The sequence below is a fragment of the Varroa destructor genome, unplaced genomic scaffold (genome assembly GCF_002443255.2).
Source record: "Varroa destructor unplaced genomic scaffold, Vdes_3.0 BEIS01000006.1, whole genome shotgun sequence".
Taxonomy (NCBI): domain Eukaryota; kingdom Metazoa; phylum Arthropoda; class Arachnida; order Mesostigmata; family Varroidae; genus Varroa; species Varroa destructor.
Window position 1 is genome coordinate 23,984,121 of NW_019211459.1, and position 24,079 is coordinate 24,008,199.

At 38.1% G+C, this 24,079-nt stretch overlaps 3 protein-coding genes across 7 annotated transcripts; all 3 read left to right on the forward strand.

Moving 5' to 3' along the window:
- Nucleotides 1-962: 962 nt before the first annotated feature.
- On the forward strand, nt 963-9,219 carry LOC111253198 (DNA damage-regulated autophagy modulator protein 1-like). 3 transcript variants are annotated; one of them, XM_022812275.2, is made up of 7 exons: nt 965-1,651; nt 4,154-4,286; nt 4,554-4,623; nt 4,738-4,853; nt 5,579-5,644; nt 6,300-6,456; nt 6,732-9,219. In XM_022812275.2, the coding sequence occupies exons 1-7, from the start codon at nt 1,553-1,555 to the stop codon at nt 6,961-6,963; spliced, it is 873 nt and encodes a 290-aa protein (XP_022668010.1). In that variant the 5' UTR covers nt 965-1,552; the 3' UTR covers nt 6,964-9,219. The 3 variants fall into 3 exon arrangements, with proteins under 3 accessions (XP_022668012.1, XP_022668010.1, XP_022668011.1); XM_022812277.2 differs by lacking the exon at nt 5,579-5,644 and having other exon boundaries at nt 963-1,651; XM_022812276.2 differs by lacking the exon at nt 4,554-4,623 and having other exon boundaries at nt 987-1,651; nt 5,527-5,644.
- Nucleotides 9,220-10,109: 890 nt separating this feature from the next.
- On the forward strand, nt 10,110-18,133 carry LOC111252742 (DNA damage-regulated autophagy modulator protein 1-like). Of its 2 annotated transcripts, XM_022811110.2 has the most exons (6): nt 10,177-10,240; nt 10,608-10,723; nt 15,341-15,458; nt 16,125-16,281; nt 16,501-16,742; nt 17,929-18,133. In XM_022811110.2, exons 1-6 carry the CDS (start codon nt 10,192-10,194, stop codon nt 18,024-18,026), a joined length of 780 nt encoding a protein of 259 aa, XP_022666845.1. In that variant the 5' UTR covers nt 10,177-10,191; the 3' UTR covers nt 18,027-18,133. The 2 variants fall into 2 exon arrangements, with proteins under 2 accessions (XP_086848790.1, XP_022666845.1); XM_086992664.1 differs by lacking the exon at nt 17,929-18,133 and having other exon boundaries at nt 10,110-10,240; nt 16,501-17,435.
- Nucleotides 18,063-23,441, forward strand: LOC147755009 (uncharacterized). 2 transcript variants are annotated; one of them, XM_086992665.1, is made up of 6 exons: nt 18,063-18,198; nt 19,752-19,884; nt 20,291-20,406; nt 21,286-21,403; nt 21,854-22,013; nt 22,504-23,441. In XM_086992665.1, exons 2-6 carry the CDS (start codon nt 19,752-19,754, stop codon nt 22,886-22,888), a joined length of 912 nt encoding a protein of 303 aa, XP_086848791.1. In that variant the 5' UTR covers nt 18,063-18,198; the 3' UTR covers nt 22,889-23,441. The 2 variants fall into 2 exon arrangements, with proteins under 2 accessions (XP_086848791.1, XP_086848792.1); XM_086992666.1 differs by lacking the exon at nt 18,063-18,198 and adding an exon at nt 18,355-18,608.
- The last annotated feature ends 638 nt before the right edge of the window (nt 23,442-24,079 follow it).

A 24,079-nucleotide genomic window follows, 5' to 3' on the forward strand; every position in this document is an offset into this window, starting at 1 on the left:
TCGAACCACAGAATTCGAAAAATATACACAGCTAAAGCAACACTGTTAAGTCATTAATAAAGAATTATCCATGGGAGAAAAGTTCTCTAGTTATCTTAGTGTCAAAAATTAAACCTTTCGATGCGATCAGTACTGATAAACTACGAAGCTGCCTTTCCGAAATAAAATAACGAATAATCTGTGATTTATTTCTTCTTCATTCTTATGCATTAGAAAGCGCTACAGTTTATCTATGCTGACTTAGGCATTCTTGAAAAAGACAAGCTTGTTTCTCCTGGAAGGTGTACTTGGTTTCAGAGTGTAACAAAACGCACAGTCGGCGATGTTTCGTCATCGAAGACTCTATTGATGACGTACTTTGTTTGAGGCTTCGCTATGAGACAAAATATTCGGCTCCAGCGTGCGGCGGAATGATGATTATTGTTTCGTTTGCCAGCCTCTGACTTAGAAGTCGGAATTGTGCTTACACTGTCTCTGTTTATCTTCACCTCCAAATTGTCGCCAAATAAATAAAGGGCTTAGTTCCTTAACTAATTTTGTACTTTGTCATAAAGTCCTAACACAGTTGTATCTATTTGATTGAAGCGCCGGGTTTTAAGAAGCAAATAACTTAGAGGCTAGTTTTATTCTAGATCATTGTTGTTCTATATGATGTCTTTTTTCAATGTTTACAGATACATTTGGATCAAATATTCCTTTCGTTATGTTTTTAGGCTCTGTGCTAGTGTTGACATTATTCTATAACGTTTCATGATCAGTTTGAATGATGAGATTAATTTAAAGTCTGATATACCGATTCAAAATATTTCGTTGGTTTATGAATTTCTTTTCGTTGCGATTTAAGTAACTCAAAGCATTTCTACCTCGCTTTATGATTCAATTACACACTTCATTTTCCATTTTGTTTGTGCGGTGGCAAAACGCCGCTCATATCCGTCGAATAAGCGCGCTGCTCTCTAATCAACGGATCCGTGGTCGTAAACATGTTAGAATCTTGTCCTCTTCTCGATGTTACCGGTGGCTATAGAAGAAACCTAGTGCTCAATAGTTCTCATCCATAATCCTCACTCTGTTTCATTATCGTGTTGTTATCAAGGAATGATAACAGAGAAACACCTCTATGGTGCGGGCTTTACGCTGCTGCTTCTTGTAAAGGAAGCGCAGTGTCTCAATGAGAGTTACCCAGTGCGTTATCCGTGGCGCTAATCGCCACACCGGCGACGTTGAACCTTCTGGTAGTCGCTTGTCGTTGTCCAGCAATGTACTAATTGTTCACTTCACTAAAGCACTCTAACATATTAGAAATAACAATAATTGCATTTTAGTTGCGATCATCTTCCGCCTGTGATCTTTATGCCTTGGTTCACTAGAAGCACTGCGGCTGCTAACGAAGATATGAGATATCCATATTAGCTATTATCAAGCAGGAACATCTGCTAAAACAGACTGTTATCTACTAGGCCATTTCCCTCTAGTCAACGAGTAAGACAGTGCGAAGTAACCTGTTCACGTAAAAATTGTTCCTGTGCCTGTGTGTTCCGTCACGGAATGAATGCGTGAACGTAGTGGTTGGATTATCATCTATAGTGACTCTCTCACCGTTCGTCGAAATTCCGCCTGCGCCTTCGCGCCATCGCTACAAGACCTCGAGGTAAGCTGTCTATTTGGCTTCAATAACAACCGACCGTATTATTTCGGTCTATAAGAAAAAAAACATATACAAGTTGATTCATAACGCTTATAGAAGTCATCTGTTACCAATGCTAACTTTTGACAGAGAAAAAATTGCTGTTTACTTGTGGGGACAAATAAATAATGTTATGTTACTCAATTCAATAAGATCACGCCAATATTTGAGTGTCTGTATTATGTTATTATTGTAAGTTGAGCTGTTATTTCCACGCTTAGGTCCTTTGTAACAGCGGCGGAAGGAGGTTTTAGAGCTGTGGATAGCGGCTTTGTTTTTTAAGCCCCAAATTTTCCTATAAAAACATCCCGCTCTCGTGATACCTAAGAGGCGACACTGATCGCGCGCACCGTAATATTTAATGAGACCGATTATCTTTAATTGTAAAATACATTTTTAAACTGTGAACACACGGCAGTTGCTTTACATCCTTTGGCAGAGTTATGTCAGTCTTTGTATGAAATGAATGAATGAGATTGGTATAGTTGGATTAAATAATGTAGGCAGAGCGATATATTACTACAATCTGTGAAATGCACTACCGAGCTCTGTCTTATGCTCACTAAAATAAAAAAAACCGTTGACCAAATGTTAAATTCGGTGGTTGCAAAGCGTCACCAGAAACTTGTACTACTTATTACTATTACTTATTATTGTTATATATTTACTTATATTATGCTACTTATTACTACTTCGGCAACTATTGTGGATTGTCGATTCTGATGCCCTTCGTATTATGAAAAAATGCTGAATTCTACCGAAGGAGTGCGACTTGTCTGAGATAAGGCTTGCTTTAGAGCATTAGGCATTTTATTTGTTCAATTACGTGACGGAAACACTTTTGACAATTCATCAATGTTTTCGAAATATCGCAAGCGACCTTCAGATGTTCTGAAGATCCACATACATAGTTTAATTATGATAGAATGGAAACTAGTTTTGTTATGTTTGCATTTGATTGTCAAAAGTTAATGCAACCTTCGTTGATGAAACCTGTGTTATTCCGCTGCCATACCCATTCAGAGACGGCTTCAAAATCGTAAAGATAAAATTTATTGAGGAAAACTCGCAAATAATTTACAAAAAAATATTAACTAAAAATTAATTGTATTGCTTAACTTCTACAACAGCAGTTAAGTATGAATTATGTTTCATGTTTAAACTCGAACAACATTGGCACAATCGACGTTTCATATGAAACATTTGTTTCAAACTAGATTTTCACTGGATTAGGAGAAAATCAGCCTATGAGTATCCCGTCTCTTAATAGTATAAGACAGTCAATAGTGTAACGAATAATTTAGACCCTATACTTGTAGGTTTGTTATTTGCGAAAATGATTTTGCTGTGAATAGAATCATTCGAACTGAATCGCCGTTATAATATCGCTATAATAATACTTAATAGAGATACTTCACTTTGTACACGCTAGTTTTAGCCCTCTGGCAGTTCATGGCCAGCCATGTACCTATACGTTATTTCTCTATGACTTCCGACAGTAAATCAATAGTGGGACGTACTTTCCATTAGCATTATAGGGAACGGAAAGCCCTAGAATCACACGGATTTAGATCTGGGTTGAAGTCCTAGCTCTGCTCTATTCAGGAAATAGTTAAACTTGGTCAAGTTGATGCAGTCTGGCGTTGTCATTAAGTACTGTGTGTTTCTGACTGCCGTTCCAATAGGCCATAAGTCTCTTGAGAACTGAGAGGTTTTATATTCAATGAGTGTCTTACAGTTGTTTCTGTTGTTTATTCCAAATGCCACCAACATTTTAAGTACGCGCCCGTTTGTCATTGTTACTGAACTCGATTTTTCTCGAGTTCTTTTGTCTAGTTTTTCCCCAGCTGAAAATATATTGAATAATGTCTCATCTATGACGACGGTATGGTCCCGGTTTTCTTGTCGATCCATGCTTTGTAGATTGCACTTAGAGTGAACCAAATGCCTTTCCAATTGGCCTGGAATCAATCCACGGAGGTTTCATTCCATTACTCAGTTTCAGTATTTTGGGTAACACATTACACGTGAAATGCCGGCTCTGGCCCGCACAGCCCTTAAGACTCTTGTTTTGCTTTCATGAAAAGCTTCTTCTATTGAGACAATGCGTTCTTATCCTTTCGGTCCCGACATCTGGTAAACTTTTCACTGGTCTTCAACACTCCGATCTCCGTTTTTAAAGCGCTTGCACAGCTCATGCATTGTGTTTTCGCTTAAGACCTCAGCCAATACTTGATGGATTTCCACTGCGCTTTGGCCTTTCAAGAATTTGACCACTAAGCGTTGATTTTCAAGGCTAAAAGACGTTTTCCCTCTGAACTCATTTTTCTTATAATCCGGTATCAACTACTAGCGTCTAGAGGACTTGACTGTTGACGAAGCAAATTTCGTCTGCTAGCGGCGTATAATTTATAAATTATTAAATGACACAGCCCGCGGCTTACAACAGCCTTTATACCTTTTCAGATGCCACCGTGGTCTCCTGTGACGTTTTTCAACCTGATTTCACCGGATCTTTTTCCTTATCTCGCCGGCGCCACCTTTTTCGCAACGTGTTTCACTTCACTGCCGATTGCCTTCGCATACGGCCATGTTTCTGGTGAGTTTTGTATAAAAAAATCGTGTTTTTTTTTCTACATTTTCGAAAATTTTATTTTCCTTCTAGATTAGAGCAAAATGTACGTAGGTTTGAAAAAAAAAAATAGATTTTGTTTCACTTAAAAAAGTAGCCTAACACCTTTTTGGAGTCATGCATTATCTCAGGAGATATAATTATATCGAATTAATTTGGTTGCTAGCATCGAATGAAGTTTAAAGCTTAAGGCTTTTAGCGGCAAGATGTACCCCATCTCTAATATCTTTATAGATATCGTTATCATTACTACTGGCCGAAAGTACTCTAGTTTGACTGCAAAATGTCATCATGTAACTGAAGGGTAAGTGTCATAACAGTTTGTATTCTTCGTGTTTTTTTATTCATATTTGGATTATATATAACGCGTATGACATTTAAATTAAGAAAATTGTTCAATCTGTAAACTCTTGCGCAGGGTTTCCGTACATCAGCGACATCGGGACATTTCCTCCAGAAGCAAACATTTTTGGTCTTATGCTCAGCATCTGTGCCATCCTCACTGGCATTACAATATGGAACGTCTATGCAACGGTAATATTCACATGCATCTAACAACATTCGAGAGTTATTTTCCATTGTTGACCTTTGTCGGCTGCCTAACTTCTAAACACATCCAGATGTTCTAGCCCAGTGGGTGAAAGACACAGAGTCGCTTACCGTGATTGTACGCCAGTGACTGCTGGATTTCCTAGTTTTTAAAATAATTTTATATATGATACAATAAAGAATTGCTTATTTAGGGCTTTTCGTTAATGACTTAAACCAGTCGATAAGTAACTGAGATAAAAATAATAAAAATAAAAGAAATTGAAAAATAATAAGTTGACAGTGACTCATATCCTAAATATAATTTGCATGATGTAATGTTTTTCAGCGATGGAAAAGTTTTTAATTATTTTTTTTTTATATGCAAACAGTCAGTAGCCGGAAACAGATCTCGTTGGTCTTCTGTCACTCTATTCAAATCCTGTTTTTATCGAAATATCAAGCATGCAAAATAGACTCAAATACAAAAATTAACTTTGTCACAGATACCACTCTAGATTAATATATCACACCACAAGACAATTTTAGACGAATGGCGGTGGTCATATAGTATACTCGAAAAATCAAATACATTCAGTAAAAAAACACCCACCTGCACACTTTCCACTAACATCGAGTAGAATCTTTCTATCTGTTCATGTTTGAATAACTGAATTAGATAAGAATGCCGACTGCAACTAATGGATATGCCTGTCTTGTCGGCCTCCTAGCGGCATTTGGCGTCCAAGTCGTGGCAAACTTTCAGGAGACAGTGATATTCAAAGTGCATATCACAGGTAGGCAATGATATATATCACAATGATATATATATATATATCACAGGTAGTTTATTTCTTTGCTTGTTTCTTAGTCAACTCTAAGAATCGTCAAAACATATAAAAAAAACGTAAAATATATTCGGGTGGTAAAATTGAGCGTGTGTTGAACCTTTGACAATCTTAGATACGTTGCGATCTCAATTACTGTTTAACCGTCGCTTGGGTCAAAGAGTGTTAGTGCTCAAAAAAGAAGTATTGTTCCACTAAGTTGACGCAGTACCTCACACTTCACATGTCGTCATGGCGAAGATTTGCAAATTAGAGCTTGAGTTGATTGACGATACTATATCCAATCTGGTCCCCAGCGTCTTTCTTCCTGGCTTCAACGTGTCGCAGAGTATGAAGATTTTCATCGAACGTAGAGGGGACCATTTTGTGTAAAGGCATATTTCACAGGTTGAGACGCCAGCTACCAATTCGATGGCCCATCAAAGATGTTGAACCGTCGCTAAAAAGCGTGTATAGGTTTAGAAGAGGACTATACCGTGAAAAATAACTGTGAACAAGAAAAGGCTTAATTCTGTGTTTAACTGGAAAGCTTTAAAATTGCCTGCATATAATAATTTTCACGCACATGATCTGCTTTTTCCGCCTACCTCATTTCATATTTTAGGTGCGATGATGGCGTTTGGATTGGCAACCGTTTACCTGTGGCTTACGCTGTTTACCAGTTTACACTTACGAAAATTCCGCGCAGGCTGTTCCGTGATTGCCACTATAAGTCTTTTCCTCACCTCAACCTCAGGCATAATCTCTTTCTATTACTTTAAGTGAGCATCGTATTGGACATAATTTAACTCTTTTTTTGCATTTTTATACGAGCGTAATGTGCATTGGCACGTTTAGTTTAAGATTAAGTCTTTTTAATGCACTGCTATTGATGTCTAATAAATAGGAAATGAGAAAAAACCTACACGCATGTACTATCTGCAAGAATTTTACAAATATGCTGCAAACCTATCTTTTCACTTTTTCTGTCGGTACTTCATGCAACTACGTTATCCAGTTTTTATTGGTTTCTCGCTTGCCTATTTTGCTTCTTTAGAGGGACGAAAATGACTCATTGGAGACCTGAAGATGGTGGCTACTCATGGCACGTTGTGTCTGTCTTCAGCGAATGGATATTGGCCCTAACCGTGAACGCCTTCATCGTTACCCTTGCGAAAGACATTGGCAAAGATGATGAGCAGATTTCACTACTTAACGGCCGAAATGACCGAGAGACAGGTCAAACGGACATTCAGCCAGATGTCCTAAGAGAACGTAGCGTACGGTGACAGCAAAAAGGCAGCTTCGAACATCACCAAGTGAAGCTTTAAGAAACAGCGTCCATCAGCAGAGAAGCAATATTAACGGTTCTTCAGGAGATGCCAATAATACAAGGGCACCACAGCAAAAAATAAGATGCTTCTCGTAGCACAAGAATAGAGCCAGCCACAATAGGACTACTAAAGCTAATAAGCAATCGAGAGAAGAATGACTCTGGGATTAAACAGTCAAAGTAGTGTACCTCAGCGTACGTATAGTTAAAGAACTTTTATCGTTTTCGAGCAGTTCATTAACTTGCTAAATCAATATCTTCCTCTTAAAATGCGCTGGACAAACATGTTAAGCTGCACATTACACACGCGAACATACACATTACTTGACACAGATACAATTACGTGATCTACTCATAATACACATAATGAGGTACTAATTACATTAAAGCTTCAAGCAAAGATCAGGTTCTTTTTTTAAAAAGTGACGGAGCTAGAAGTTAAATAATGCCTTAGCTGAAACATTTTTTATTTTAGTATTAAGGATAGTATTATTCGTATAAATGATGAAAATAGGAAGAATTGTTGGAATAGTAATCGTAACATAACATAATTTATCTGAGAAATCAGCTATAAGAACACAGTGGTGAATGGAGATTATGCCCAGGTACGATGCAAGGAACTACACATGTGACTGAGAAATGGTAGCTAGAAATCAAGTGATTTCCAAGCCATAGCCATGAGAGAATAGCTACAAATACTATAGTTTTGCACGCATCTTTTAACACGAGATCCAACTTTTTTGTTACCTTCTATGCGTCAGCTAAAAATTTCACATTCATATATGCGTGGCGGAAGAGCGGTAGGAGACAAAATGCTGATTTACAAAACAGTTATCCCTTGCATTGACGTGTAACTAATTAGTTTTACGAATAAATTTTGAATCTTACATATGTCTAATTAAAATGATTGATCTAAAGATGCAAAAACACGTACGAGTAAAAGATTGCGTATCCGCCCGTAATGAACACTGTATGAAGTTTCTGTACATCCTGAAAATGCGATCGTAACGAACAAAGCCTACAAATTGTCGAATCAACTGTGGACATCGGAAACGCGAGCGAATTCGATGGTAAACATCGACACTTAGATTACGCATGGGCACTTGTTATGACGCTACTGATCTCGTCTTATTGTTGCACTCAACTATGTGAAATGTACAATTTCGAGGTCTAAATAATAATAATGCGAAAATCTTGTGATAACGATGTACTGCCAGTCATTCATATAGTTTCGCATAGTGCACCGTCCGTATTCGACAACTATATCACAACGAAAATATAGTAGTACGCATAAAAACAAAAGGAGGAACATTTAGCGGGAACTGAGCAAAACTATGACCTGGTCATTGTGTGGCCTTGGTACAGAAACAGTATGTTAGAGGGAAAAAGGCATTTCGTATGAAAGGGACAGGTAAAGTTTACAATGACTTCTTTGCACCATTTCATCCAGTCCGTCGCCACTGATCATATATGTACATGGAACAAACGGAACACAGAGGTGATGTCCTCGGCAATATCGTGACGTTTGTCACGGTGAGCTGTCGTTCCGTTTGTAGCAAATTTCGAATTTATAACATCCATTGCCTTAGCTATATAGCACGGATACTAATCAACCTTATCGCTAGATAGTGTCTATATCTATATATATATAATAGTCGATGAACAATTTTCCACTACGAAAATGTGCTAACGAAACATACTATTAAAAAGCTGGACATGCCTTTATACAGAACGACATGAAGATCGAATGGAGGCAAATTGTGATACAACTACATAACGCCAATGCTATTGATCAGAGGCAAATTAGGAGTAGTTGTTTTAAAAGAGCTAACCATGAACCGAAGTGATTCCGGTGTACTATCTTTAAACCGTTCTGATGTTTACGACAACAACCACAACGATAACCATTACATGGAGCAGGACGCTAGTCATACTAGCTTCAGGCTTAAATCATAACAGAACTGGATTAAAGTGCAGAGTTGAGAACTTTTTGTAATACTACCTTCGGACTTTGTAGCAAGTATAACTGGGAATGTTTAGGCCATGCGAGATACGACTATCTTCCATTAATGACGGAAAACAAGATAGAGGAGAAGTAGGAAAGCACCTGTATTTCTGTTTAAAACATCCTTATTGTAAATGCAATATAACAATCGAAGGTTTATGTTTTGTAATTGCGAAGTGAACGGAAATAAAGGCTTTGTGAACTTTTTTCTAATCTGTTTATTCCGCTTTTATTTTGCAAAAACGTCGTAGCCTGTTGTAGAAAGCCTAGGCGTCCTCGGAGTTCTTGCAAGGCAGGTAATGAATTCTACACACTAAACCATTAGAGTTTGTTTTTAGAACAGCTATATAGGTAGAACAGTTGCTGGGAACGTGCTTTTATGTGATATGACTGGTCGCAATGACTGAGATGCCTATAGAATATTTGAAGGGGGCATTTAAAAGAGTGAAATAAAACATCAACGATTAAATATATACGGAAATTAGGAGGAATCACACAGAGGGCGGTGGTAAATTATATCTTACGCGAGCAAAGCTTGAAAATCAATTTGAGCTCTGGATTCGATCCCTGGCAAACACTGAGTAATGTTTTCGTTCTTTCATTTCTCGACGTATATTCTTACCGAGCAGCTCGTTAGATCTGAATAACAATTCTACCTGAAACTATCGGAAGTTTCAAGAGTTTGTGTAGAAAGATTTTTGGCATTTAGAATATGGCACGAATGGCGCAGATGAATGCGCCAGTCTTTATTTTTTTTACCAGACCTTAAACAGGAAATTGTCATGCCGATATGATTCGGAAATGGCTTCCTGGTCTCATATCGTACACAGCTTTACCCAGTAGTATATTTACTTTTTCAAGCGGTTACGTTACGACAATGCTGCCCAAGAATCGACTGCATTAGCATTTGAGGCGTCGAGTTTCTGATATGTTCTACTACTTCTGATATGTACTGTTTTTTTTTAGAAATTGCAAAAACAAAAGGCGGTGCTGTCTTGTTAAGCTCAAATTTACTGATCGCGTCGTCATAGTTCTGACCCTTTGCCGCAAATTCTATCGACGCAAATTGAAAATTCGTCTCACAATGAGCGGTTTCAGATGCCGTTTTTGCCGATGACATATTTTCAAAAAGCTCCTGCCTGCCTTTTTCCATATGGAGCCGTCATTTCATTTGTGGCGATGTGCTTGATTACATCATCTATGGCAGTCGCTAGAGGCCATGTGTCCGGTGAGCCACTTCACGAACATGCCGCTATACGATACGCGTAGCTTTAGTTCTCCTCGCCTTATAGAGATTTACTTTCTGATTAGGCTCTGTATGCCGTACCAATCAGGCAGAAGTCTGAATAACGATAAGAGTATGTGTTTAGACTAGCCGGACAGTGTGCATGTAAATGCTGAACAGATGCTAAATAAACTATTATTTTTTAAAATTTTACGAGACAGGTGTAGAATCTTCCATAGCTTTAGTGTGTAGGTTTGGCATTCTGAGAGTCTAATGCTTCTATCTTTCACTCACTTCGGTCATGCCATGTCAATTCCACTCGGTACCCGTATACTAACTAGATTGCCTAATTATCATTGTTGCTTTATAGGATTTGTTCATATAAGCGATACAGGAACGGTACCACCGGAATCTTGCGTCTTTGGCATAATGCTGACGTTTTTTGCCGTTATGGTGTTTTTCTCAGTATGGAACGTCTATACAACGGTAAAACAATTTATGACCACACTGTCATTCAATTTATTATGACACAATTTTGTCCACAAAATTTGCATAGATATACCCGCTGTTTACTACATATATTAAAAGCTATGATTATCTACAGGAAATAATAACACGTTCGATCAGCTAGATGTTGGAGTGATCTGGCTACATTGACAGGGATAATATTTGAAACAGATGGGTTTACAAGTACAACTCTTGTTATATTCGTAGTATCTCTGCGTTTCGTTGCGTATAACCTCGGGTGTTGTGACACGACAACGACTATCTCTGTTCGATTGTTTCCAGTTGCTGTACGTCTTAACAGGGGGGTGATACTAATGAAGGACCTACTTTTGCCGATATTGACGTTTGTTTCTGTGTAAATGTTCTGTGTAATTCGGTCTCCTGAAAGCAGAGCGCTTTCCGAATATCTTCAATAAGCGTCGGAACATCGGTTAATACGCAAACTCGACAGTTGCTAGTTGTTGTATGAAGGTCTAGTATCAGGCTTAGCTCTGTTTACACTCAGCAGATCCAGGGGCTTAATATTTTCTAGAAAATTGAAATACCGTAAGAAGCAGTCGGAACAGTCTTCAAATCGAATAACTTCTGCCACTGTTTCAGCTTTTTTTCTCTTCTTTTACTAGCTTATGTTACCAGCCGGTTATTGTTAACGTCCGACTGAAATACGTAAACCAATTGGCAATTTTCAGGGTTATCCTGTTCTCCTAAATATTCCCCTTCTTCTAACCTTATTTTTGCTAATTTGAAAAGGAAGCTCTGTCGTGTAATAACAAGTTATCAGCGCCTGTTGCAAGTAGAATTGCTGGCGTTAAAATAAACTTCGAATTTTACATTATTACAGCTGTTTAGGATTGTTTTAGGCGGCTCGCCTGCTCCAGCTCTAAATGAAGCGTATTTACGTGCTGCTTCAAACCTAGACCAGCACGTGCCTTTGAATTTAGCTAAGAAACACGTTACTACTACGGGAACAATTTTTTCTGTAAGTGAAGAAGAAATGAATGCTTTTTACGTACACGTAGATGGCGCAGAAATTGCTTGCAGTTCAGTTTCAAAGCTCTCGTTTACCGTGTCTAATTCAAGGCAAGTGTAACTTACCCCTTACCAGGTAGTTTTATATACCCATGATGGTAACCGTCATGACAAAGACAAGGGTTACTGCCGAAACCCCATACTTTTACTATATATTCCCAGGTAGACAAATACACGTTAGTTACTATTTCAAATCCTTGAGGAGGGAGCTGGTCAGTTGCTACTGTTGGCGCTTTTCGTCAGCAATCTTCATCTTAGAATATTTTTTAATACTTCTTCCTCATTTGGTTTCAAAGAAAGCTATTCTTTCGATATAGTCATGCCTTCTTTATTCTTTAATCGTCCCCCATATACGACCGCACTCCTTTTGCCCTTGGTCTTCGAGAACTTCGCATTCGAAGATCGTGTACTTCGGGCCGTCGAGCAAACCCAAGCCGTACGGGACGCAGATGGTGACTTAACTATTTCCGATTTTTCTACGAACGTAACGCTTAGCCCTACAGCACGCCAGAAGATCCCAGGAAATCACCCTAGACGAAAAGTTTCAAAGACAGGGTGACTGGGGCCAGTGTCCATCTATTCTACAGAATAGATGGACACTGCTCGTTGAACGAACAGAAGCGTGTTCTTGTTGCTTCTCTTGTCTAAAGCCATATTCGTCCAGATCAAGGAGACGTAAAGACACACCAGGCTGTGTGCCTATGTCGCACATTCGAGTATGTTTGTCAGGTCATATATTGCTCTTCAGTTCGAACCTGGCCATAGATACACTTCGTTTCTAGCCATCTGATGGAATGCCTAAGAATGTTACCAAATGTAAAGCTCGAAGGCCACATACTGCTAGTACATCATGTACATTAGATTCCATAACACTAGATTGAGTGCTGATCCCTGATAAACTCCTATTTAGATCTGCCTTTGCTTGAAGCCGATTCGAGATTTATTCTATCATCCAAAAAGGATGAGATCATCTGTCGCAGATAAAAGAATATTTCCTTTTTTAGTGCTGTTTTGATTTCCTGCAAGTTGATTATATTACAGGCATTTATGGCGTTTAAGAATACCATTAAAGAATTTCGGATCGCTCGTGATGTGCCATGGGGCAGCCTTTCGTGTTGCTTCGAAAATAAATATGCCTCTGCGAAAACTGCACTAAAAATACGATAAGGCCATTTTCTCCTCTATTTCGTTCAATTATCTCGCAAGGACTATATTCTACATGATTTTCGTCGTCGTACTCAGCAGGTAAATTCGATGGGCTGGTTTTTGTACCGAAGTTGTATCCTTCTGCCTGATTTCAGACTTTGATAAGTACTTCCTCACCTACAATCTGGTGCGCCCTCTGTGAATTGTTCATGCTGTAGATTCTGCAAAGCCGAATGGATTTTCTATGTGCTGTTGCTATCTCCCGTTTCCGTTAACAGACTGGTTGTTAGAGACTACGCCTGGCTGACGGGAACCCGCTACCTTTGCTATACTATTCTCGCAGGGCTTGAGTACTTTTGTGATACCCTATTCATCTTTGCTTTATTCATTGCCTGGCAAAAATGATTATCGGTTTCGGATTTTAATTTCGTTATTTCTAGCTTTTATTTTAATACCTTGTGGGCAAGGAGATTCAGTTTGTCACCTGTCCGTCAACCTGTATCTTGGATATGAAAATCACGTATATATTTACCGCTGCTGCTCGACTCTTCTGCTAGTCGGCATCTTTCAATTCGAGAAAGAACGTCACGAGCTACAATTGTGAAAACAAGAAAAGATTATTAACCTGTGTGGATAAGGGTGATTATCCTATTATCGTTCATAGCCATGAGATCCTTCTCGACAGCCCATCCTTGAATGTATCTACCTCGGAAAAGCGTCTTTTTTCTATAGACACCGTATTATAATCCTTCGTCAGAATGACCTTTTTGAAGCTCAGCGTGCGCGTTTATAGCTTTTGGTTAATTCCGCTAGGTATTACTATTAAACGTTACTAAAGTTGAATTGGAATTATTTTAAACGTACGATACGATAAATACGCGTCTTCTCATTGTGTCAATGAGTTACGACTTCTAAACAAATTTAAACAAAAAAATGTTAGATTCGCTTTGATAAAGGCTTATTCCCAAGCAATTTATGGATTTTACTGAATTTGAAAAAATAACATCGGGGCGACAGCGAAGAAAAGTTACATGAATCACTAGGTTGGATAAAAAATTCTACGCTTTTTTGCGGAATAGGAAATGCATCTTTTGCCCCGTGACATTAAGTTATATGTTATGTGCCTCGCGTAGTTCTTTCACTTTTTTTCCCGATAGTATATTCCGATGGCCAAAAAAGTGGGCTTCGTCTGCTTCCAACTACGTTTCGAGTCGTTGATTGATGTTGGAGGTAAGGATACGAAAACGACTGCCCAGTAAACGAAACTAACGAAATCCTGTTGACGTAGGATTTGAAAAATAGGTAAAACAAAAGTGACGTAGGGAAATAAAAATCTGAGGTGCAACAAAACCTTCTATTCGAAGTCCAGAAAAGCAGCTCTGACGAGGTTTGCCGTGTGTGGCCTCGCTTTGTCGTGAACTCTGTCTCGTTCATCGGATCTTTCCACTTAAAATAGCCTGATTACCTCAATACATTTGGGCCAAATAAACGTAGAAGTCGACTATTTGATCCGCAAGAAGCAATTCGAAGTGAATAAAGCCCTCGAGGTCATCCCATTAAATGCAAAGCATAATCTTTTTAGATGAAAGGCCAGTTGAGCCGTGGGCATTGGTTCCTCTCCTTAAGCCACCTTTCAGTTTATGTAGGCGTATAAAATCTACTTCTTCTCACCGGTGATAAATTTGTGCAAAATCGGCTACTGGGATACAGGATACGGGCTTAAATGTTGAGATGCGCGATTAAGCCGCGATTTTACGTTAGATTTGGAGAGTCAATAAAGTATTCAAACTCCAAGTTTGTAGTAAACCCAAGGAACACTAGGCGATCAACGATGGTCATGTGGCTGCAATCTATCTTTTCGGCAAATTCCCGAGTTGTTAGTCGGCCGTGTTTCTTCAAAATGAAATAAGGTGGTCGTCATCAAACTCAGATGATCGGCTAAAGCGGGAAGCATCTTCTAGGTTCTAGATACGATTTTCAAATTTGGCGAATAATTCTCGAGCAGACCTTTCTGTAGTAGCTTCGTTGCAACGCAAAAAGGCAAATTTTCGGCGCTGTCTTTACAGCACGGTCTTGGCGAAAGGCATAGTACAGAGAGTGTCGGAAATAGACCTTCTCCATCTGGAAAATTCATCTTTGAAGATTAAAGTTGAAATGGCACTTACCGTTACAGCATACTGATAGGACAGGAGAAGCATTTTCGAACGGTTTATCAAAAGTAAATAACAGATGATAAAGGGAAGCTTTTGAAAATAGTCGATAGAATTAATTACCCAACCTAACAGTGAGTATTCGTGGCCTTATCAGCATCGCGTCATCAGGATGTTAGCTTAGATGAGTGTTGATTCTTAAGGCAGATTTTTAACATATATCAATAAAAGTAATTTTCGTTTCATTCTGTCTAACCATGAATAATTATAGACGTTGCAGCCATCTGCTTTACACGGCTGGGTCTCTATAATCGGGTCCCTTTCAGCAGTGGGTGTCATCATTGTGGTCAATTTTCAGAAAATCACTGTCTTCGAAGTACACATCGTAGGTAAGGGCCATTGAGTTTTCGTTCGATAATAATAGAGAATTCTATTTTACGAGCAAAGCATGCTTTAATGAGCCATAAATTATTTAGAATTCCAAGTTTATTATATATCCAAGTTAAGTAAGATAAATGCAGTAGTTTCAATATTTTTACACGCAGTTTATGAGAAGCTTACATAGCGTGGTATACCGCTTCTTGCGCATCGATTTAGGGGGTTTATTTTTGGGCAATTATGCGTTATTACGAGACCCCATAAGCTTTGGCTAAATTAATCACTCAAACCTTTTTCGCTTGTTTCGTATCAACTAACGCTCAAGTATCACTTTAACAAAACCCTAACTGATAACCCTATTTGGCACGTGTACTTTAATAACAAACAAAAATATCATATAATTTCATACCACGTAGAAAGACGAAGCTTGTTCAAAAAGTCTATTCTTAATACAAAACTACAATTTTGGTCTGTAGAAGTGATTTGGCGTTATTGGGTCCACCAAAGTAGTTTTAATCTGAGAGAACACAATTATCCGTCCACTTATATCGAAAAGTCTAATACTAATCCTTTAAGCTGATCCGTTTAAGGCTGATCCAGCAGTTTAAAGTTGATTAGAAATTTGCCAGTGAGGAAGTTTAGCATGAGCAAAGATCTGCTATGATTTCTCATTATAGGTGCACTAACGGCCTTTGGACCTGCAACCGTGTACATTTGGCTAATGCTTGTGCTCAGTCCTTACATGCGTATATTTCGAAAGTTTTGCGCCGCACTTGTTACGTTCAGTCTTATTGCAACTTGTATGACTGACCTAGTTTCGATACTTAAATTCAAGTAAGTTCAACCCATTGAATGCTTATTTGAACTTCAATTTTCTTCATCTGTTTTGCTGGTTTCGACTTCAGAACTGTATGCAGTCCTATTTCTTTACTCGAACGGAGGAAATTTCTTCATGCAATTACACTTTATTTTATCACACGGTGTTTCTAAGCTTCCAGGGTAAAATCGATGCCCATATTTATTGGCTTTATTCAATCTTGCTTGTTATCCTAGGGGCAAGGACAGGCTTCACTGGAAGCCCGACGATGGCGGCTATGAATTACACGTGGCATCAGTTATTTCTGAATGGTTTATGGTGCTAGGAATCAACTTGTACATCGCCACTTTATCTACAGACATAAAGAGAGGCAAGCAGCGTTTGGAAAAACGTAGGGGAAAGAAGAACATGACACAGAACGAAGCGGCAAAGAAGGCAAGATTAGATGTGGTGCAGACACAAGTCGTAAGGGCCAATGGTAAGCAGCGAAGCCCGGCCGTTAAAAATGATCAGTCAAGTACAAAATCGAAAGTTAACCATATAGAGAACAACAACGAAGTAGCGCTTAGGAGTGTTGACCGCAATGTTCCGAATGTGGCGCACCCGATATACCAGCTTCAGGAACTGATATAACTGTAAACATCCATGAGGCCGTTTTGATTCAATTAATTCAATTTCGCTACCACGAAACGCGCTTAGTTTATTTAGAGTAGGTTGGCAACTGGACTCAGAGAGGGCAATACGTGAAGAATTATACAGACCGAGAGTGACAAAAAGATTAAGCTAAATGTGAAAACGGCACCTTGAAACGGAACTGTTTCCATTATGCCTTTTATGCAATGATAAGCTTCTTAATAGATCACAACGTATCTGCGCATGTTTTTAGAAGTACAAACTTTAGCTATTCCTTTATAATTTAGCAGATTGCCTAAACAATAAGCCTGCCGTCTATACAAACATTATATGGACACAAATTTAAACGAATCAATGGGACGCATTTTCTATCTGTTTGGGCCTAACTGTATATTGTATATATTAGCAATGTGTGTAACCGCACACATCAAAATAAACGACAAGAGATACGAACAATGTTAAATGTACTAAGTTCAGTGTTGCTCTCAACGGCCTTATGAACATTTTATCGAAGCAATAAATATATATTTAGGAGAAATGTTGATGTGCGTTTATTCGGAACAATATCGTAGGCAATTAGAAAATAAATACACTCGTTGGTGTAATTTAAGCTTGCTATACATACAAAATTGCTTGTTGCGTACGTTTCTGATAGTCCAGTGCCATACAAATGGTTTTTCTGTAAATAATCCGTGCACCGCATAGTAGATGTTCAATAAGATGATTTGTATAAAAATGCATATGAATAAAATATAAGACCGATGCTTATTGTTCAGTAAAATGGAAGAAGACTTTCACGCTATACTGCTCTGTAGTTTTTCTAGGTTGTTGCTTCACTAGATCAAGTTGAAAGAACAACGGAAAGACACTAGTCATTAATCAGTAACGCGAAGCACCGCTTGCAGCGGTTTTATACTAAGTACTACCAAAACAATATTCTATGTAAAAGCACAACATCTTCTTCGAATCCAATCGGTTATATTGTTGTTATTTTTGTTTTTGTATGGTTTTCGTTCCGAACTTTGTTTCAGAAATGATCGTAGATTACAGACATGCGGATTCAAAAACTAACGAGTGGTGTCTTCAGCAACGTGAGGCAACGATGTCCCAATCTGTTGGTCGTGCTTAGTGCGCCTTTCCCGTCCGAATTAATAGCTTTTTAACTACCAGACATTTCATGAGGTTTCCAATATATCTAGGATGTTGTTCGGTAAATAAATGCCATTGGAGGAATGATGAATGTGTTGTTTGATGACACTGTCGTGGATACGTAGGATAAATGTGTCCCATGAGAGCAACAGGTAATACTGGAAATTCTGCTGCGCGTTATACTTCGTAGATTTACAAGCGCTAATTTTGGTGGTATTAGTTCTATATAAATGTATACACTTATTATTCAGTTGGATTTTTCGAATTTGCTCGAGGGCAACCGATGTTTTCAAAATTTCCCCTGCAGAAGTGCGGATGCCTTCTGATTTTAATTTCCACCAACCGCCAATTTTCAAATCCCATCGACTGAGATACATGCGCACAGCTGTTCCACTATCGTCTGAACGATTACGGAAGTTTTCACTGGTGTTTCAAAAATATTCAGCTCGGTATCAAATAGGTGGCCAAGTGCTTTCGAAGCGGCGACGCAAGTTTACACCGTTCCATTGGGCAGAAAAGACGTCGAGGCTTGAGTTAATTGGTTGATGGCTTTAGTTAATAGGTAGTAGCTGCCCGGGCGTTTTGCAGAGTGATTTTACAAGAAATTAAACTCATTCTTGACTAGCTACTGATCAGATCTTATATTGATGCTAGAAGAGTTACTGATTAGGCAGGCATGATGTAAAGTTAAGCTACACATATATAACCATGTAAGGGTAAATGTGAATATTTGATTCAGCAGATACAAAACAGCCGCGGAAATCTCTAATACGCAATATGAACTATGGAGAATTATTCGAAGCTTCGTATCACATGTTATCAACATGTAGTGGCCACCCTTCCATTGGAGAAGAAAATATTTTCATTATGTAGAGTATCGCTAAATATCAACAGCACATAGGAAACTAGGAAAAAAAAATATATACAACTTACTAGTTCTGCGTAACGTCTCCTACGCAAGTGACGTATGAAGCAATCGCTTGACATTAGCGAATAGAGAAAAAACCTGCTTTTTCAAGAAATGGGCGGATATATGTGCCGTCTATCTTAAATCGGCATTTCTACTACACGTATTGACAAAAAATTCAAAATTTTCATGTATTTGTCTGCTGTCTGTCAAGCCTGTCTTCACTATTCCTATCTTGCGGAATGGCCTAATCATTGATGCTAACGAAACCTCCGAGAACGATATACTCAGTCGGGTTTTGCTGTTCGGGTTAAAAGATTTTTCAAATAGACACTTGGGTACGGTGGAGAAATGCTAGTAACTCGCGTATGCTAAATCAGTCTAAAATGTCGACCAAAAAACATCTTTACGCTTTGAAGAAAAAACGAATTAATTCTATTATAATAAAGTACCACACTAAAATCACTGTTTCTATAGGCTAGATTTTTAACTCAATTATCATATTATTCGTCAAAAGTTCTAATCTAACAGTTTAGACAAGTTAGCTCATTGACTTAGGTAATGCATCATTCTGCATGAAATATCTCAATGCTTATGCCTATGATTGTCTCATTGTATTGCATTTTTACAATTGAACAATTTCTTTCCATTGACTACTTATGAAACTTCTACATGTTGTTTAAATGTGGTGAAACTCAAGGCATTTGACATCGATTATAATTGTATGAACAGCTATTAGATGAGCCATACAAAGTGACCAACGCAGTGATCATGCCACTAGATAACGTTTCATTTCAGATGCCATCGTCTTGGATTATCAAGTTTTTAGATAAATTCCCTCAAGACGTCTTTCCTGTAGTCACTGGTTTGATAGCTCTGTCGGCATACATTACATCAACCGCGGTCTCATATACTCTTGGACATGTGTCGGGTAAGCCCCCTTCGAAGCAGATGATGGTATCTACCTTGTCGTGTCCACTTCCAAATCCTCACGGTTCACATATATATCTCAATAACGAGGCTACAGCGGTAACAATATGGAATAATCTGATACGGAGTAATAAAGGTCTTTTAACTGTTATAGCTATTAGGATTACTAGTGGTGCTCTGTGCATTTTGAGGATACCTAGTCATTCAGCCCTTAAGGTAATTTCTTTAAAGAATATATCGTATATAATCATGATTATGATCTTCTTTGTAGTATTTTTCTGTTTTATAATCTTCTTACGAGTTCACAGAAGTTTTCTCCGGCACAAGAAAGCTATAGAGACCTACATATAAGCTTAATTTGGACGTAACCAAACATTTAGGTAAAAGGTTATTTGATTACTCCATAGGATTTGTTCGCCTAGCCGAGATAATGGCAAACCCTCCGGAGTCGTGTTATTTTGCGTTTATGATGGGCATTCATACCGGTCTTATGTTCGTTACTGTGTGGGCTGTGTACGAAACGGTAAGGGCTGATCAATTCACAAGGAGATTACTGCGCATAAGCTTTTCGCAAAAGCTTATCTGAACATCGGGTATCTGAAATATCGCGGAGTCTTTTCATAGGGGTGCTAAGTGGTCGCCGGGTTGATTATCAAGGAAAAATCTTATTAATCTAATGCTAATTGCTCCGATTTAGATTTATATACTTATTAGGTTTTACAAAATGTTCAAATTCGACCTTAGCCAAGGATAGTTATCATATTGTATTTATATTATAAGTGCAGTATGTATTTTGCATTCACTCAGAACCTTAGCAAAACCGATTGTTGAGACGTTAGCAAAAATGAGTAAAAACCTTTTTGAAAAACCTTTGTTCGCTTTTTCTGTGTTTTAATCATATTTGTAAATGTGTGTATTTTATTGTATACTTATAACTCACGTAAGTTAAACAAATAAATACATGTAATTTACAATTAAAATCAAGCGTTTTCGAGTGACTGCCATAGATGTTTCCAGCACGCAAAGTGTAGTCAAATTGAGAGCAAGCATAGGTCCTCTGAAAATGTTAGTTTTCACTTTCTCTTTTAGTGCAATTAGCGCTAATGCAGTGACAAAGGCCGACGACGTAGCACTCTCTTCATATTCTAACTCGATAGTTTGGACATATTTTCCAGAACACTGAGAAAAAATAAAGTGGCAATGTGTGTTGGGCTATCTGGAGCTATTCCGCAAATCAAAACATTTAAATTAAACTATGTCCCACTAGCAGACGGAATTTTGTTAATATATACGCTGTCTATCTTTGGCTCTCAATACCTTTGAGCCGATTGGGTGTTAAATGAATTTGAAGAAAAAGATATTGAAAATGTGGTTTGTCTTCACTAAATAGCTAATCTTACAGCGGCCAAACTCTAAATCTATTCATGCATGGGCCTGCATCGTTGGCTATCTTGCTTCGGCTGGTGGCCTTTTATCAGCGACGTTTCAAGGAAATATAACGCCAGACGTACACACTGTGGGTAAGCACTAGTGTTGGATAGATCGTGATAGAATTATATCCACGGTTGAAAACTTATTTACTCTTGCAGTAATCTATTATATCTTACACTAATATATATCTAACCGAATGAAGCTCTTACTTCAGCTTATTGATATGCGCTAATAATGGTACATATACCTAATGATATTTCGAGAATAATAACATTTGTCAATAAGTAGTGCACATGGAAACGCCAGCTTAAGAGAACGTAATACTTGACGGAGTAGTGGAACCACCTGCTTGTACTGTTGATATAATAGCAAATCATGTTATTATAATTACTAGGTTTGTTTCGTTGCCTTTAGTTGTAGTACGATCTGACAGAGTAAATATTTAGATAGGATAAGACAAAAACCTCTAAAATACACAAATTGTTTTCATAATATTAAATGCATCTCTCATACTACATCTAAAATGTTTTTTATTTCAGGAGAAATAATGAGATTTACTTTAATACCTTTGTACATTTGGCTGATAAGATGTTCCAGTCGATATATGAAAGTACTTCGGGTGTTTTGTGCTTTGATCACTACTGCATCTTTTCCTGTAATCTTTATCCTGGACATTCAAGCCGTATGTCCTCTGCAGCGGTTTGTACCGATACATATATGATACATATATACGAAGACTGCTTATCAAGCGTCAATTTCCTGTTGACTTTCAACTTACGACAGTTAGTCGACCCTTAGCACCCCGATAAACCATCCTAGGCTACAGAAAATAGAAATCAAAGCCGGTTCAAGTGCTAATCAGATTCGTTATTAGGTGACAAATAACGTCAGTTGTTCGTGCTTTTAACAGGGCTTTGCACGTACATATTGGTGAATAGTTTTCGAAAGGAAGGTGGATAGATTCCAAGGATTTTATTCTTAGTATATCTCAATTGATCATTATAAATATAGAAAGAAAACTTTCGATGGTCTTCTTTCGGCTGGACGAAAATTCATGCACAAATTAGGATCACTCAATAGGAATAGAATGAAAATCGTAAAATAATCGTAAAATAAACCCTGTTCCCATTTGGGCATCGGCACACGTTTGAAATGATTTATAAATTTCTTGTTATAACAAAATATTCAGGGCAACGAAGCTTTGCTGGACGCAGAAAGGTGACGCGTATTATCTGAACATGGCATCGGTGACCACTGAATGGGTATTTGTGACAACTACGATCGTATTTATCGTTTCACTCGCCACAGACATCAGGGAAATTAAGAGCATCCGTGCTAAAAACATCCGACCTGGTAGAATTCGGAGAGTGAGGAGAGAATGGAAACCAACTGAAGTCATGAGCGACATGGTAGAATCATCCGCAGCGTCAGACATAGAGGAACAGGATCTATTGGCAAAACCGGATTTTGTCGAGGTGCATCCGAGCGCAGATCTGCCCGTAAGCTACGAGCCGATCTCAGGCAACGTCACGCCAACGATTATGCCATATAAAGTACCAGACGATAACGATTAGACTGGTCATTTATATCGCTTGTTATTCAAAGTACCTCACTAAACTGGTTAGCATACACGTGCTTGTACCTATCGTCATTGTCAATCAAAACTATTTTAGCAGACTTGAATCGAGTGTTTTCTCTTACGGCAGTGAGATTTGTTTTGTTACGAACCGAGAGCGAATACGTTTGTTTATATATATTTACGTTTATCGCTTTGGTTTAAATTGAACACAAACCATTACGTGAAAAGTTTCTCGAAGTAAAAAACGAAAGTTGGTCTAAAGTTCTTAGCACTTTGTTTTGCACAGATTTACAGTTTCTATTAATTCGAGACGTGAAGTCCAGTATGGGTTTACATATCCGATTAGGTAAGAAAAAAACGATTCAAATGAATTCTAACGTACTTCGCGAGTATCGGAAGACAGTATAAGAGCAGGAATAATTGTCGGGAGTCATTAGTGGAAAACCAAACTAACCCTGAGTGGAGTCGGGAAACATTTGGTTAGGTATGGTAGTGATTGTAATTGTAATATATATATATAAATAAATTATTTGCTTTTGTTAATGTTGTATAGCTCTTCGTCAGTCTAGTCATGACAAGTGTTATATACGGTATAGTTACTAAAAAACAAACATTTAATCAGATCAGTCCTCTGGTAGTGTAACATGTGGTCATTTAAAAAAAAAAAGCCAAAAACTATGGAACTCTAAATGAGACAGATAAAAGCGGTGATTCGTATTTTTCTCGTAAGGTTCATTTCCTCGGAAAAGGATTTGATTCGCTGATGTTAAATCTAAGTAAATGTTAGCTACAAGCAGAGCGCAATGGAGAGTTTGACCATTTGAGTTAGTCGGCTATCCTTTTGAGGATTTCAGTCTTCACTTCCAATATGTTCGTCAAGCGGGTTAGGCGACTTTGGATTTAAAATCTTGCTCGTAGTGTGTTAACTTTTAGTACATTTCTATAAAGTAAACATAGCCCAAATCTTTTAAAGATTAAACTCCTAAAAAACCGGCTCAATCGTTTATTATGGTAGATTAATTCATTGATCTGGACTTTTACTGCAGTATAATAGAGAATAATAGATATATAGTTGGACAACCTAAACTACACCCTACTTCGATCCTCACGTAACTTTTAATTATAAACTTGTATCAAGTGATATCGGTATATGTAAACTCGGTAAAATGTTGCTCATATGCGAAGA

What these genes read in the sequence shown, in the direction of transcription:
- LOC111253198 (XM_022812275.2), top strand. Translation starts at nt 1,553, where the DNA reads ATGCGTGAACGTAGTGGTTGGATTATCATCTATAGTGACTCTCTCACC. An exon ending in TGTCATCATGTAACTGAAGG is followed by an intron (nt 4,624 to 4,737) that starts GTAAGTGTCATA and finishes ACTCTTGCGCAG; the next exon opens with GGTTTCCGTACATCAGCGAC. An exon ending in ATTCAAAGTGCATATCACAG is followed by an intron (nt 5,645 to 6,299) that starts GTAGGCAATGAT and finishes TTCATATTTTAG; the next exon opens with GTGCGATGATGGCGTTTGGA.
- LOC111252742 (XM_086992664.1), top strand. Translation starts at nt 10,111, where the DNA reads ATGCCGTTTTTGCCGATGACATATTTTCAAAAAGCTCCTGCCTGCCTT. An exon ending in CGCTAGAGGCCATGTGTCCG is followed by an intron (nt 10,241 to 10,607) that starts GTGAGCCACTTC and finishes GTTGCTTTATAG; the next exon opens with GATTTGTTCATATAAGCGAT. An exon ending in GTTTCGATACTTAAATTCAA is followed by an intron (nt 16,282 to 16,500) that starts GTAAGTTCAACC and finishes TTGTTATCCTAG; the next exon opens with GGGCAAGGACAGGCTTCACT.
- LOC147755009 (XM_086992665.1), top strand. Translation starts at nt 19,752, where the DNA reads ATGCCATCGTCTTGGATTATCAAGTTTTTAGATAAATTCCCTCAAGAC. An exon ending in TACTCTTGGACATGTGTCGG is followed by an intron (nt 19,885 to 20,290) that starts GTAAGCCCCCTT and finishes ATTACTCCATAG; the next exon opens with GATTTGTTCGCCTAGCCGAG. An exon ending in GCCGTATGTCCTCTGCAGCG is followed by an intron (nt 22,014 to 22,503) that starts GTTTGTACCGAT and finishes CAAAATATTCAG; the next exon opens with GGCAACGAAGCTTTGCTGGA.